At 42.1% G+C, this 15,996-nt stretch overlaps 1 protein-coding gene across 3 annotated transcripts in view; it reads right to left on the reverse strand.

Moving 5' to 3' along the window:
* Positions 1-14,722, reverse strand: part of LOC115765404 (alpha-actinin, sarcomeric) — a 14,752-nt gene extending 30 nt beyond the window's left edge. Inside the window, exons 1-10 of one of the 3 annotated variants that reach the window (XM_030708941.1) lie at positions 14,647-14,722; positions 12,525-12,690; positions 6,657-7,073; positions 6,441-6,594; positions 6,137-6,288; positions 3,402-3,494; positions 2,598-2,948; positions 2,368-2,546; positions 494-1,628; positions 1-428 (exon numbers count right to left, since the gene is read on the reverse strand). The exon at positions 1-428 is cut by the window's left edge and continues 30 nt beyond it. In XM_030708941.1, the coding sequence (XP_030564801.1) occupies positions 270-428; positions 494-1,628; positions 2,368-2,546; positions 2,598-2,948; positions 3,402-3,494; positions 6,137-6,288; positions 6,441-6,594; positions 6,657-7,073; positions 12,525-12,638 (2,754 nt within the window). In that variant the 5' untranslated portion in view covers positions 12,639-12,690; positions 14,647-14,722 and the 3' untranslated portion in view covers positions 1-269. Of the gene's footprint in view, positions 429-493; positions 1,629-2,367; positions 2,547-2,597; positions 2,949-3,401; positions 3,495-4,349; positions 4,436-6,136; positions 6,289-6,440; positions 6,595-6,656; positions 7,074-12,524; positions 12,751-14,646 lie in introns of those variants that run through there. The other 2 variants (XM_030708940.1, XM_030708939.1) reach the window with 2 other exon arrangements.
* Positions 14,723-15,996: the final 1,274 nt, after the last annotated feature.

Below are 15,996 nucleotides of genomic sequence, written 5' to 3' on the forward strand. Positions count from 1 at the left end.
TTTGCAAAGAGATTATAATTGATTTTCTCTTGAATTTTTTAAGCTTTACGAGTGTAGCATAATAATAAATCTATGTTTATTAAAATTATTATTATTTAAAGTTTATCAATTATTATATGATATTTTTTCTTTTTGTTTGGGGCTAAGTGTCGCCCGCTGCACATAGTGTGTGTGTGTAAGAGTTGAGTGTGTGTGTGTGTTGGTGTGTGTGGGAGTTGAGTGTGTGCGTGTTGGTGTGTGTGTGTGTGTAGAGTGGATGATCGTGGGGTTTACAAATCGGTCTCGCCATAGAGAGCTGTGCTGAAGGACATGTAGTCCAGGGCGCCGGGCACTCCATTGGGTCCCTTATATGGGGGCATGCGCTGAATGCAGTATTCGGCCTGGTCTGGTGGCAATTCGCGGCGCAGCTCGTCGGGCAATATGTATGGCTGTGAAGGAATATATACAGATGAGATTAGAATTGACCAAAGCTGTGCTCGGATGCAACACGAACCTTGTCGGCGGCCAGGATTCTGAATGAATCAATGACTTGTTCGGCGGTGTCGGTGTCGGTGCTCTCGCGGGTCATGAAGTCGAGGAAAGCATCAAAGTGGACATAGCCGGTGCTGTTGGGATCGACAACGGCCAGTATGCGCTGGAAGTCCATGTCGCCCTGGCGATCCTTGCCAATCGAATAGCCCAGCGAGACGAGGCACGATTTGAACTCCTCGGGCGTGAGGCGGCCGGTGCGATTCTTGTCAAAATGATTGAAGCTGGAACGGAACTCGTTCAGCTGCTCCTGGCTGATGCCCTTGGAGTCGCGTGTCAGTATCTGGTTCTCCACCTCGTTAATGTTGCGATTAATCGATGTGAGCAGCTGCTCCCAGCCGACGCGCAGCGTTTCCATCGTATAGTTCGTGTAGCGATTCTCAAAGATCATCGACTCCTGTACGGCCTGATGGATCTTCTCGAGCTCCTCAATGTTCGGCTTGTATGCATAGACCGCCTGCTCGTATTCCTTGAGGCGATGCAGCTGATCCTCCAGCGAGCCCTGCAGACCCATGCCTATCGCTGTCACGGCATCCATCTGCCTCTCGATCCAGGGACCGACCACATTGGCCTTCTCAGCGAACTGGCGGCGCAGCATCTCGTTGTTCTGCTGCTTGCGCAGCTCGTTGGCCAGCGTCTGGTCGCGCTGCGGCACCAGCTGGCGGACATCGGTCCATTTGCGTGTCATATCGTTGGCGGTCAGTGTGGTGTAGGGATTCTCCAGGCCGCCGGGTATCTGGTGTTGTTTAACAATCGACTCGACCTCGCGCACCAGATTCACAATCAGATTGAACTCCTTGTCGGCCTCGCCGAGCGTCGCCTTGAACTGATCATGCGCCTGGATCAGGCCCTGTATCTCCTCCATGGTATGCACTATGAACATATCCACAAGATCCTCGCGTGTGCCATCCAGCCAGTTGTTAAACGGCGCCGCACGCTTCGCAAACTCCAAATGCAAGATGTCGATCTTCTCCAGTATACGCTCCGCCTCATCCAACGCAGTCCGACGACGCTGAGTCAGTGCGCCCAAGCGATCCCACTGATCGCAGATGCGCTGGCAGCGCGCATTCACCGACACACAATCGTGGTACTCCAGAGTGCTGAAAAACAAGGTGAGGAACTTAGTTTCGATTCCAACCGATCCGCGCCACAATCTGAATCCCTGATCTTAAATGATCATGCCAGATGAAGTGAAAGAGCTGAGAAACTTATTAGCGATCGTCCTTTTATCCAAACTAGACCTATTCTACTTGCATGTTCTTTGCTGATCCTCTGCCTGATCTCAGCTGATCTCAGCCCAAATTGTGTAATAAAACCTCATCCTGTTCAGAGCAGCAAATCTGTTAGTTAAGTATCATAAACCTAACTGATCCCGTTGAGGATCGATAGTGATCCTCTTGGTGATCTTGACTGAAAATGATTGTGTGTGAACTATAAAATGACCAATAAACTTATCTCTGATCGCCTCAGATCTCTACTGATCCTTGCTTCAATTGAATCCTTGACCTTGAATTATCACAAATTCTCAAGTTATAGTTAGTTAATAATTGATGATCATGATGGGTAAAGAGATCAGAGATATCTGGATATCATATGATCAGTGATCAATCTACTTGGCCTGACCGAATTCTTGTTGATGATCAAGAGTGTTTAGGAGATGCGAGAGATGTGGGTTTATGGATGGGTGGAACTCTGAGCTTTTAGGCACGAGATGATCATACAATCTAACCTCACACTTTGTGTTGTTGCCCAGCGGTTAGCATTGAGTTATTAATTGAATATAAGATTGATAGAGATTCAGAGAAAAACTTGATTAGTCGGGCAGCTGGCACAACTTACTTCAGCTCCTGGGCAATGGCGGCAATTTGTTCGACGCGATCCTGATGGGCGGCCAGATCAGACTCGAAGGCTTCGTGCTTCTTCTTGAGGGCCTTCAGCTCGTTGAGCTTGCATTGACGGAAGTCCTGGGACTGCAGCATCTCCTCCTTGCCGCGCGTCCAGTCCTCGTGAGCATCGGCCTGCGGGAAGCGGTGTTAGGTTAGGACACAATCGAAGATTGGATCGCTCACCTTATGCTTGAACTTCTGGGCCAAATGTTCGAGACGCTCCAGGCGCATGGTCTCAGCCAGCAGCCATTCCTCGAACGCCTTCTCGGCGAGCTCCAGGCCCTTCCAGGCATTTGAGATGTCAGACACGGTCTTGCCCTCGGTGGGCAAGTAGGCTGGACGGTTCGACAGACGCAGCTTCGTCTGCAGCGTGTTAAAGTTAGTTTCGAGTTTTGCTTTCTGCTCAACACGTGGCGGCTTGTGCTTGCGACGGTACGTGCGGTATTCCTCGAGTTTCTTCTGTACTCCGGCCAGCGAGTTGTCCGCCTGGCGTGAGTTCAGCCATGGCATCGTGCGGCGAATCCATTCCAGCAGCTAAACGAATCAAACGAATCATTAAAGCAACGAGTAATAGTTGGCAGCTGTATTCGTTATAACGAGTAATCATAACGAATAAACTTAACGAGTAATCTTTAGAAGATAGATTTTTATAGCGAGAAATCGTAACAACTAATCGTCAGAAAATGGGTTCGTTATAACGAGCATTCTTTGGAAGGTGGACTCGTTAGAAAGTGTAATCGTTTGCAGGTGAGTTTGTTATAGCGAGTAATAGTAACGAGTGTTCGTTTAAAGTTGCGTTCTTCATGACGAGTAATCGCAACGAGTAATCGTTAGAAGGAGAGTTTGTTCTAACAAGTAATCTATAAAAGTTGCGTTCGTTATAACGAGTAGTCCTAACGAGTAATCGCTGAAGCGAGTAATCGCTAGTGATAACAATGTTACTGCGTGCGAGTGTTTGCTTTATTTGGTTAGCTTTTGTATACTTACATCGCTGGCCAGACGCTCGTACTCCTCCATGAGACGCTCATTCTCCTGGTTAACCTTGAGCACCTTGCAAATACGATTTGCCGCCGTTTCCGCCTGCCGATTGTGAAGTTTGGAAGAATATCGTTAGTTAAAAATTTGATTCGCCAGCCAATTACTCTGAGTGTAGATCAGAGAACCAACTCAGAATTTTGAAAGCAAAACAAGACGAACGAACAGCAAGACACGTAACTGCAACTGCACAAACTAAGTAAGCAAAATCCAATTGGAACGACCATTCGCGTTAGTTCAAAAGCCCATTCAAAGCAGGCGCAAGCAGGCGTTCCAAGCTCTCAAGGAATGGGATGTAAATATCGCGTGTATTTCGATGGCCACAATTCCATTTCGCTTCGCCAATGTAGGAGGTGTGTGTGTGTGTGTGTGTGTGTGTGTGTGTGTGTGTGTGTGTGTGTGTGTGTATGTGTGCTTGGGTGTGCTCGACTGTGTAAATGGAACGGAATGGCATGGAATAGAACATGATCAGCTGTGATCCGGACAGAAGTGTGGCGAAATGAGGGCGGATTAGTGAAAGCTCTGTCTGATGGAACGAAGTGGAATAGAACGGACTGATCAGGCCTGAAACCTGATAAAAACAACCTGAACTACTCAAAAGGTTCTCGCTTGATGTTGTGTGCAAGAAATTAATTGGCAAACTCGATCATTGTCTTATCGATTAATCGATCGCTTTTGCTTCACATAAAACGAAATGAAATGGAACATAAACAATGTCGAATGCAATCTGATCAATATTTGTTTCTGGACAATGATTGTCCATAGTTCCGATGGGCAAAACACGAATTCGGCTTACAAAATGGCAGCTTCCCATGGCAGCTTCTCGACTGAATGGAGGTGTGCATGTGCGTGTGTGTGTGCGTGTGCGTGTATGTGTGTGTGTGTGAGTGTATAACAGACCTTTTGAGCGCCACTGAAACAGTGATAATACGATGATACGTAGGTCATGACCGCTCTTTCATCGGGCAATGCAGTATTTTGCAAATCTGTATATGATCGGTTGTGGTTGGTGAACGTGTTGTTATCGTTATCGATATTGTTTCAGATTTGTTGTGGTTGTTGTTGTTGTAGCGAATAGCGGTAGCAGAGTAATTGTTGTTGTTGTTGTTGTTAATGGCGTTGTTGATGAGCGCATTCGCATTCGCAATCGCGAGAAGAGCAGAGAGAGAGAGAGAGAGAGAGAGAGAAGAGAGAGAGAAAAAGCAACAAAACATACAAATGAATTATTTGTCGGTTAGTCTTTTCGGCAGGCATATTAAATATTAGCAAATAGCACTCAATATACGAGCATATATATATATGTATAATTATATTTTCTGCAGTGAAAACTCTGCTAAGCGAACATATACATTGTCTATAGTTATGTTTATGCCATGCAATTCACGAATTTCGTATATTTTCGAGCAAATTCATTTAATCGATCAAATAATATATCGATCGATAACATAACTATATACTTTTAAAATTCTTTATCGATTAAAATAATTTGTTTTAATTCAAAATTTATGGTGAAATATGCGCAGGCGCAGCCAACTTCATGTCTAAACGATGTTGTCGGGCGTTGCCAGCTTGTTTTGTGTGTGTTCGAGTGAGCCAAAGATATGGCCAAATAGTGCCATTAATTTATAGCTTTATCATAATTATGAAATCGCAAATTTCATGGCATAAACGTCTTAATACAAATTTGAGCTATGCTTTAAGTTTTGCTGCGTCTAAGCTTGAAAATCGAATTCCTAGTGTTAACTAAGCAACCGAACATTTCAAATGTCTCTCCATTATAAACTTTATAACTAGCTAACTACGCTGACTAACTCAAAGAGTTTTCACTGTAGAAGCATGTTTTCAAGTATACTTCTATAATAGTATTATATTATGAATAGATCGCATATTGAGCGCGTTTTAGTAGCTTAACATACATAACTTAAGACATGCCTAGAGATTAGCGCACATATGGAACGTATGGAACGAGCGGAGGCGGACGAACTCAGGCAACGCTTCGAATTTAATAATCGAAGAATCAGATCGAAGCATGGATTGAGTTCGCTGTGCCACATACTAGACATAAATATATATAGCTATATGATATATATATATATATTTGTATAGTAAAAAAAAACATGGATATTAATATAACATAAGAATAATATAAGATATTATAATACAATATGGATAAGTCAGCCGATAAGGTCAAATTCGCATTCGCATTAAATGCAACATGCAGCGCAAGAGCAAATGATTGACAGAGGGAGAGAGAGAGAGAGAGCGCGAGAGAGAGTGAGCGAGCTTTCACACAGATGCCAAACACGCATTAGCTCAACAGCTGTGAATGCTGTAAGAGCCTTGAAAGCTCACCAATACCAATGCGCAACTCTCCGTATTAGTGTGGAGTTTGTTAGTGAATGAGCTTTTCTTCTCTTTTCTTTGTTTTTTTTTTTTTTTTTTTTGTTTTGCTTGCTTTTTAGCTGTGGCCAGAGCAAAGCTGCAAATCAACGTTCAACGAGTAAAATATCAAAAGCAGCTTGTTGGCTTTTTGGGTTTTGGCGCTTTGGGGTTTTTGCCCAAAAAACAAACTGCAATATATGCAATAAATATATATATATATATACGAATCGTAAATATATATAAAGAAACGAGAAATGGAATAGATATATCATATTTATGTGTATCGAGATGTGAAGTTTAGTCACATTGTAATTATTCGGGACGTAGGTGTATTGTCTTGTGGGTTCGGGTACATGCGTCACATTTCCAACCTGTTGGGCTCCCTGGAAGGCGTGATAGTAGCAGGAGACGTACGTCATGATGGCACGTTCATCCGGCTTCGGAGTGTTGATTAAATCTGTTGTTGTATTTTCGCAAAAATTTTTAAAGAATTTTAAGTATGAGCATTATTCGTACTGAAAGCCCTAACAGCTTAACTTATATGAAGACCTTAGCTAATAACTAAACTGTGGAGCTGTAGTATCTGTCAATTGAAACGGGTTTACATACCATCTGGATCCAACATCCTTGGAATATCTAGATATTTCTCAGCAACATCGAAGGCAGTGTTCAGATTCTCCAACGGATTGTCTTTGGATAGCTTGGCATAGTCAATCAGATCTGGTCGATGACGATGGATGAGCGCACAGAAGGCCAGACCGTCCTACAATATATACACATATATATATATAAATTGGGGAAGATAATAAAGCCGATTTCGATTACCTTGAAGGACAGATGGAAGTTCTGTACGTTGACATTCTTGTAGGGCGCCGTCTTGCGCTGGCACCACAATAGCAGACCCTCCTTGGCGGTCATCTCCTCGACGGAAATGTCCTGAATGGCGAAGCGCAGAATGATCGTCCAGATCATGCCCAGCGTCATTTTCAGATTGCCATCGACGATCTCCTCGGCGCCAATCGACACCAGATGCACACCCTTCGACGCGATAAAATCCAGCGCCTTGTTCACGTTCGCAATTTTGTGGAAACGCATCTTGCCGCGATCGGGCTTGGGCAGTGTCTCGCCGGAGATCACCTCCAGCAGCAGCATCAGCTTGAGGCCATTGCGGAAGTCCTCCTCGATGTTGTCGATGGCGGTGCCAGCTTTGCGCAAATGACTGTTACACCACGCGGTAAATGTCTAGAAAATCACGAAATAAATTATAATAGGACATTATAAATCTATCGATTTGCAATATCGATAAGTTCGATATATGTTAAGGCGATTACAAGAAAAACATTCAAATTCAAATCAAGCGAAACTATCGATTTTCAATATGGATAAGCTCGATATATATGATACATATTCGATACATATTCGTTTGATGCCAATTTTGGATGTAGAAAAAATTTAACGCGTTATTTCTATATGAAAATATTTAAAGAAATAAAATGCTTAAACAAAATTCTGGAAATCTTTGACTAACCACGAACTGGATTCGAGAGTTTGGTAAATGATGATAATATCTATACTCGAACTTTTGAACAGCGATTTATGCATTTTAAAGTAAAAGATACAATCCAGAAAAGATAACTAAATTAAATTGTATTTAACGACATATAAAGCTAGTACAGAAAGCCGACAATTATAAAGAAAGATGTTTTGCATGGAAATCGATTCAGTTTTAACGAGATCTGGCAACTCGAATGGGTAACTCAATAAAGCTGCCCAACTCAAACAAACCTAATGCTCTGTTGAGGGGGGTCATAACGTTCAACCGTTAACCGTTAACCGAGCTAAAATGTTGCCAAATCGATCAACAAACATAATCAGGACTAAAGCCAAGGAATCTGTTTTTGTGAATTAACAAAGTTGTAGATCAGCTAACGTGCATTTAAAATATGAAGGATCGGCTAGTTTGTGGAGTTCATTGAATTTTCCTAAGCTGTGTCGCCGTTGGAAAGCTGGAAAGCTGGAAAGCTTAAGAACAGCAAATGAGCTGGGCCGGTCTGGCAAGGCTGTGCTGCTGCAGCTGACGACTGCAGCGGCGACTGCAGCGGCGACTGCAGCGGCGACAGCGACAGCGGCTGACAGTTGCAGTTATTTTTCACCGAATGGGGACAGACGACAGCAAGAACAAAGAGAAAACAAGAAAAGACAATGTAGAGATGTTTGTCTGCTTGTATGTTTAAAATATAAACCAGTTTTGTTGTTTTTACTTCTTGTCTTTTTTTTTTTCTTTCTGTTTTTTTGTTTTTGCACACATTTCATTATTTTGGAGTCGCTGCCGCCTTCGTCTGCGTTTCTGCTGTTTGGTGCTTGAAAATTTACAGCCCGCTGTTGTTGTTGTTATTGTTGTTGTTGTTGCTGGGCAAAAAGCTTGCGCACACAAGTATGGAATTACGGCATACAATGGCGCGCCCACACGCCCACAAAAAATTGCAGCTGTTAATAGTCGAGCGCGCGCGCCTGTATTCGTGTGTGTGTGCGTGTGTGTGTGTTGTGTTCATGTGTGCATGCAAATGTTTGAGTTTGGTCATTCACATGGATTTCGATCAATGATCCAACAGTGAAAAGGAAAGCGCAGGCACACTCACGCACACACGCACACTCATGCACACACTTGCATAGACAATATGTAGCCGATAAAAATATGCATAACAATGGTCGACCGCTAGGCATATATCGTAGGGACAACAGCGCTGCCAGATGGGGAAATTATTAGAAAAGTGGAAATGATAAAGTTGAACAATAAAGAAAAAGAAGAAACGAATGAAGAATGGGAACGGAGCCAGAGCCGGAGCCGGAGCCGGTGCCGCTTTATTGGCCACTTTAGCTGCTTACAGTTAGGTGCGTGCTTGAGACAATGGGACAGGTCGCCATCGAACTCGCTTAGATTGTTGGGATGCTGTTATGGCTGCTGCTCTAAGACGAGCTTAGAAGAGCAAAGCGGAAAACCGGGCAGCTAAAGAACAAGAAATGCAACTGTTAATGCAAATCGCTGTTAGGCTGTATGCATGTGTGTGTGTGTGTGTGTGACGATCAAAACGAGCGCTGGGGACAGATTACCTCTGCATTACATTACCTACACAAACAATAACACGTTCAACTAGGCCAGCAGCGCAGCAGAAAAGAGAGCAATACACACACACACAAACACACACATACGTACGTATATGTGCAGTAGTGTGATGAGGGAAGAGTGCGGGAGCGGGCTGGGGGAGTCTGGTAAGCTGCAGTCTCAGTGCGTTGCCAAACGAGTCGTTGGCGCTTACCGCTACTTGGCTATATGCATGGATATGTGTATGTGTCCGTGTGTGTGTGTGTGTATGTGTGTGTGTGTGTGCAGCGCGGACGAGCTAAGTGCCTGTCGCATTCCGCCGTCAACCCGTTTGTTTTGCTGCTACTTTGATTTTGTTTTTTTTTTTTTCTACTTTTATTAAATAGTCAAAGCTGCGCTCAGCGCTTTTACCGTTATCGGGCAGCCGCAGCCTGTTGCCTGCGCCGATCAGGCGATTGAGCAATCGTCTTTCAGAGCACAACAACAAATGCGCACGCGCCAAACAAAAACGCCGGGAGCTTTTTTGTTAAAAAAAAAATAAAAATATATATATATAACAACAGCAACAACACCAGCAAAATAAATAAAAGCTCTCTATGCGATGCGCACTCGCTCTCTCGCACATACCATTTTTAGCCGAATGTAATTTGAGCGGCCTCATAGCATGGACTCATTCGCACACATACACACACACACACACACAAAACAAAAAAAAGAAACCAAAGCAGGCAGCGCGGAATGGGGTGAAGAGCAAGTGATGCTCATTTTGGCAAAAATTTGTTGCACAAAATCGATAAGCATAATTGATGTGCACACGTACTCACAATGTTTGTGCGTGTGTATGTGTGTATATCGATAAGTGGCTGTCAAAAGTTGTCGCAATTGTCAAACACTGGTTTGGTTAATTTTTTTTTAGTTTAGTCATTGTCTATGGCAATCCTGCCAGCTGGCAATTGTCTAACACCTGAGGCGCGTATGTATGCATATGCAAATGTATGTATGTTTGTGTGTGTGTGTGTGTGTGTGTGTGTGTGTGTGCGCTGCACTGATGATGACGCATAGGCAGTTGAATCATACACACACATGCAGGGCGAGAGACAGCCGTGTGTGTGGAGAGAGTGAGAGCCAGCGCAAGATTCATCACAAATAAACAGCCTACGCCCACCAGCCTACCAGCCCACCTGCTTGGCTGCCCGCACAACCCCGCCACAGCGCCTTTGGCTTGTTCACACAGTCATCAGCCTGCCATTTTGGCCAATGTAAACACAGAAATGCCAACAACAACAACAACAATAATAACAATAACAACGAAAACAATTTGTTGCTTTCATTATTTTTCAACTGCTGCGTCTTTTAATGACGAGACGAAATTCTGTTGTGCGGTAATTTACGATTACGAAATTCATATATGCACATACATACATACATGTATATAGATCAACTGAATCTATAGAGTTGCCAGTCTGTTCGCGTGTGCGTGTGTGTGTGAGTTTATGTGGCCGTGTGTGTGTCAAGCTCAATCATCAAATTGTTTTAAATCAAGTGGCAGCCTCCTTCATTATATTTGTGCCATATTCCAATGTTTCTTCTAATTTGTCATTAGCCTGCATCTCTTGCTCTCTCTCTCTCTCTCTCTCTCTCTCTCTCTCTCTCTCTCTCTCTCTCTCTCGCTCCCGCTGCCGCTCTCTTTATGTGTGTGTGTGTGTGATGGTGTGGAAATTGCAGTTCTTCAGCATATTGCTGGCTATTTATAATTGTAAATTGCTGGCGCGCGCACCGGCCACCCCCACCCCCAAAAGCATATCATGAAGCGGCGTGTCAAAACCGCAACCTTGCACTAAATTTTCATGATATTTATTTTATTTTATTTTGCCTTTTCTTTTTAAGACAATTTTTAGAATTATGTACATATATAAATAACTGAATAACTGTGTGTGTGTGCTTGTTGTTGTTGTTGTTGTAAATAATAACAAAAAGCTGTACAACAACAATGGTTGAATCATTTTGTTTCTGAGCTTCATTTACGACAAAAGAGAAAAACAAATAAAACAGTTGCCAATTTGGCAATTGAATAAACTGAACATTTTCTACAACATTGTTAGCTGATTACTAGTGTTGGGACGATTTTAGACGGTGAGCGGGAGTTGGGGGCGAATTGTCATTCTGATTGGAATGGCTTATCAGGCAATATGGCAACACTTGCTTTCCAGCTGGGAAGCTGTCTTGTCCCATTGAGTCATATCTGAACGATCTGGCAAGCTATCAATTGAGCAACTATTTAGACAGTGGCAACATATTGTTGTTGTTGTTGTCAGGTAACGGCAGTCGCTTCCGCTGAAAAGCAAAAAAAAAAGAAGAAAAAAAAACAGAACAAGCAAACAAATAAGCAAAACTAGAAAGAGAAGGGGGTGGGGAGGGGGGGGAGAAAGAGAAGCGGCGGCGCGCAACATAATTGAATGGAACATTGTCTATAACCTTCAGCTGTTTGTAGAGCGAATGAGTGAGTGAGCGGGGGGGGGGGGGGGGTGTGTTTGGGTAGTTTGTAAAGTTATCGATAGACGCATGGCCTTAACTTTGGCTCGTTCAGTTGACAAACGTTGGCGTCTGCGTTTTCCAGTGATAAACGATTGTGGCACAAAATCATATTGGATGAAGAGCAACAACAACAACAACGCTTTATTTTTGTACAACATATTTCAAACATTTCGAGAAAAAGAACCATGAAATGAATCTATTTTTAAAACGCGCGCTGAGCTTTTCGCCTGCCGCGCACAAATATTGAAACATAATCGAAGAAATATACATATATACATATATATATTTAAACACATATACTATATATATGTATATATATATATATATATAGTATGCGCCTATCTGTCAGCTATAGCTATAAACTCATACAGACAAATTTATATTATGTATTTAATATGCGTATTTGTCTTCAAGCGAATGCGATCGATAGCTGCGTCGGGTCTGGCAGCACTGGCTATGACTACGATCCTGAAGGATCTATGTGGAGATATCAATTATTAAAGAGCTATCACTCAATAGTGGCTAAAAGTCGAATCGTTGTGCGTTAACTGAAAAAAGTTGATTGATTTCTAAAAATATATTTTCTTAAACCGATCGATAACTATTTTTAGCCCGGCAATGCGATCGATAACCGGGCTATTATTTAAACCTTAAGTTTTATGAAACTTTCAAGTTTTGTCAATGCAAGTATTGTTTAATTCTTATAAGAACTTCGAGTATTTATTCCATTTCGAATGCCGGCCTTAAGTTTTTCAACGCTCTAGGCTAACTGTAGGAAGTCTGGCAACCCTTGGATTTCAAATAGTTTTCTTTTTCCATCAGCTTTTGATAGCTGAACTGAGTAAAAAGGGTTTTTCGTTGGATTCCTGTCCCAATTCGACTTCAATTCTATGCCAAATTATGAAGGTTATGTTTTTCCATTGCAATTGCGCTGGCCTGAAGTCTGGCAACTCTGGCCATACAATTGACAGCTTCAATTTGCGAACTAACAGTATTTCTAGCTGTTGTATTTTGAATGTTAGGTTAGCTTAGCTTAGTAGTTGCTGGGCACTCACCTTCTTCTGTTGCTTCTCCCACGCCGGATCGAGCAATCCCTCGCGCTCCCATTCTTCCTCCTGCTCCATGTAGCCATCGCCGTACTCCATGGAGATACCGTTCTCCATCATCATTTTGTGGCTGTTTCGTTTGGTGCAGTTGCTGGTGGTGCAGTTGCTGTTGCTGCTGTCGATTGGGGGGAGGGTTGGAGGGGTTGCACTTAACTTGATTACTTCGTTTGGGTAACTTTTTTTTTTTTTTTTTAATTTTAGTTTGATTATTATTTTGATTTTAAGTTTAGTTTAAGTTATGTTGCATTTGCTGGTTGTGTGTGCGTGCGTGTGTGTGTGTGTGTTGAGCTTTAGAATCTTTGATAACTTCTTCTTCTTCTCAATATCGCTGCTAACTGTTAAATTGGGCCTAAGCACTGGGATTTGGGAGTTTCGAGTCGTGATCGTATTCAAATATTGGTTGGGTTGGGACTTTATATGTATATTTCGACTAAACAAAACCAATTTGTTGTTCTTTCGTTTAAAGATAAGACAATAAAACAAAATATGTACAAGTTATATCGTTTGATGTCTAGAGAGAGTTCGTTCGCAGATGATCCTTAAGATTTAAGATCTGCAAGATGCAAGAGAAAGAATGAGAGTGAAAGAGAGAGAGAGAGAGAGAGAGCTGCTGAGCAAAAGAGCCAAAGATAGATAAATCGATACACAACAACAAATATAAAGGAAACGGAAATCGCAACAAAAAAAAAAAAAGTCAAAGCGGAAAGAGCATAAGAAACATACTCGCATCCAAAGGGCACAGGTGGCTGCACCCTGTGGAGCACAGGGTGGTGCGTGGTGTTAGCACAGTTTTCGTACTACAATACCGTTACAATTGAAGCTATTCGAACTCGAACTAGACAAAAACAAAAAAAAAGTAGATGTAACGCAAGAGTAAAGATTGTCTTTGGGCGCAAGGGGGCAGGGGCTATAAACGCAGATATATATATATATATATATATATATCACAAAAAAAAAAAAAAAAAAAAAAACCGTTGTATAACACGATAATTTGCTACTTAATTATTTTGTTCACATTCGCTTTTGCTCGTTCGCCCGTTTCGTTTTATTCCGTTTCATCTCGTTCCGTTTCGTATTGGTATCGTTTTAAAAATAGTATGTTTTTCGAAATTTTATTTTCGGCGTCAACGTCAACGCATGTGCCGTGTACCGTTTAGAACGGTACGTTTTTCTCTTCTTCTTCTTCTTCTACATCATCTCTTCTGCTTCATAGGCGGGGCAGGGTGGGGGTGGGGGGTTGCGAGACGGGACGTTTTCGGGCGGATTGGATTGTGGATGTAGTACATATTTGAAATAATTTTGAAAATGCTTGCACACACACACACACGCACACACGCAGGCACGCAACGTATATGTATATATATACATGTGTGTGTGTGTGTGTGTGTGTGTGTGTGTGTGTAGGGTTTCAGACTTTGATTGAGATTCAGATTCGAGTACGAATACGAATATTATATGCGTACATATGCATACATATACATTCATTTATATATAATTAGATATATATGTATGTATATGGTATATATATATATATATATATATATAAATATATATATTATATATGGTATATATTTGGGTACGTTCCATTTCGAAAAGTATTTAGCACAGATATCTACATATATATACATACATATTTATACATGCATAAATATATATACATATATATAGATATATATTTTATATATACATACATATAAATATATATATATATATATATATATGCCCAACTCACGCACACACGCACACACACACACATGCAACACATTCGTAATTGCAAAAGCTTATTTCTTTTTTTTTAACTATATATATATATGCCTCTATATATATATTTTTAAGTATTTTTCTTATTTTTCAACAAGTCTTAAAAAAATTAGTGTTTTTTTTTTTTATGACAGTTTTTCTTCTTTTTTTTTTCTTTCAAGCGTGTTGTATGGCAAAATCAAAAAATAATGTTTAAAAAAAAATTGAAAAAAATAAACTGATTTTGTATTGAACCAACAACATCGACAACAACAACAACAACAAAAACAACAAAACAATATGTGAATATACAATTAATGGAAATATCTACGTTTGTCGCTTGCAAAGAGAAAGACCCGCTCGCGTTGATAGCCAACTCAAAACTGATGTCGCGCCAGCAAAAACTGAATATCGTACGTATGCGACGACCCAGAAGTGGCAGCAGCAGCAGCAGCAGTCGAAGAAAACTGTGCAGCCGTAGCAGCAGCAGCAGCAACAACAAATGCACGACAGCGATCGCCTCTCGTCGTCACAAACACACACACACACACATACACGAAGATGCCCAAACGAGCATGCGCCGACACACAGACACAGCCACAAACGCGCACACACACACACACACAACGCACACATATATACATATGCACACAGTGGGAGTGGGTGGCAGCAGTCAAAGGCAAAGCAAAAGCAAAGAAGAAAGTATGAATTCGACCAACAGACAATTGTTGTTGTTGTTGCTGCTGCTGCTGTTGAGTGATGCTGCGCGTGCATGTGTCTGTGTGAGTGCGGCGAGTTAGCTTTGTTTGTGTGCATGCGTGTGTCGTGTCTCTCAGCTGCCGATAATTATCGATATGCATACGAATGCAAGCGCACACACAGACAACAGGTAGAAGCTGTTAGAGCAAATGCCGTTAGCTTTTGGAAATGCAATAACAACACACACACACACACACACGCACACGCACACATGCGCAAAGCGGAATCCGCAAGAACAGACGCAAACGCAGCCGCAACGAGTCACCCTGTGTGAAAACAACAACTTGTTGTTTGCTGCTGCGACGGCCGCCGCCGCCGCCGCTGCTGCTGCTGCTGCTGCTGATGGTCAATGCGTGTCTGTCAGTTCAGTTCAGGTCTGTCCGTCAGTCCGTCTGTCAGTTCGGGGTCGGACTGTCGCATCATACCGCCCCCGCATGGCTACAAAAATAGCAAATTGTTTATTTCGCTTCGGAAACTCTTTTCCAATACACACACACATATATATATATATATGTATACATGTATATAACTGTAGGCTGAACTGGCGGTGGGGAGAGCGGACATATGTACATGATTTTATTGGCATGCCACTTGGTTTTTCCGTGCAAAACTGCCATGAACATGTGTATATAAATATATATGTACATATTTATATAAACACACACACATGTATACATTTCTGCATATAGACAGATTATTTATGAGTTTTATTAAATATTTTATAGCGCTAGCGTAAATTTAAATACAAATACAACCTAAACACACACACACACGCGCGCGCGCGTCGCTTTTGCTTGTGTATTGGTGAGCTTTTGCTTAGAGTCCAACTCTCACAAGGATTCGCAGGCCAAGCGCTCTCAGCAAAAGCTCGCTCGCTCTCTCGAAATGCCGCATTCCACCTCCAGACAGACACGCTGGATGC

Source organism: Drosophila novamexicana, unplaced genomic scaffold, assembly GCF_003285875.2.
Source record: "Drosophila novamexicana strain 15010-1031.04,08,12 unplaced genomic scaffold, DnovRS2.1 tig00000960-arrow-arrow-pilon, whole genome shotgun sequence".
In the NCBI taxonomy this organism is placed as follows: domain Eukaryota; kingdom Metazoa; phylum Arthropoda; class Insecta; order Diptera; family Drosophilidae; genus Drosophila; species Drosophila novamexicana.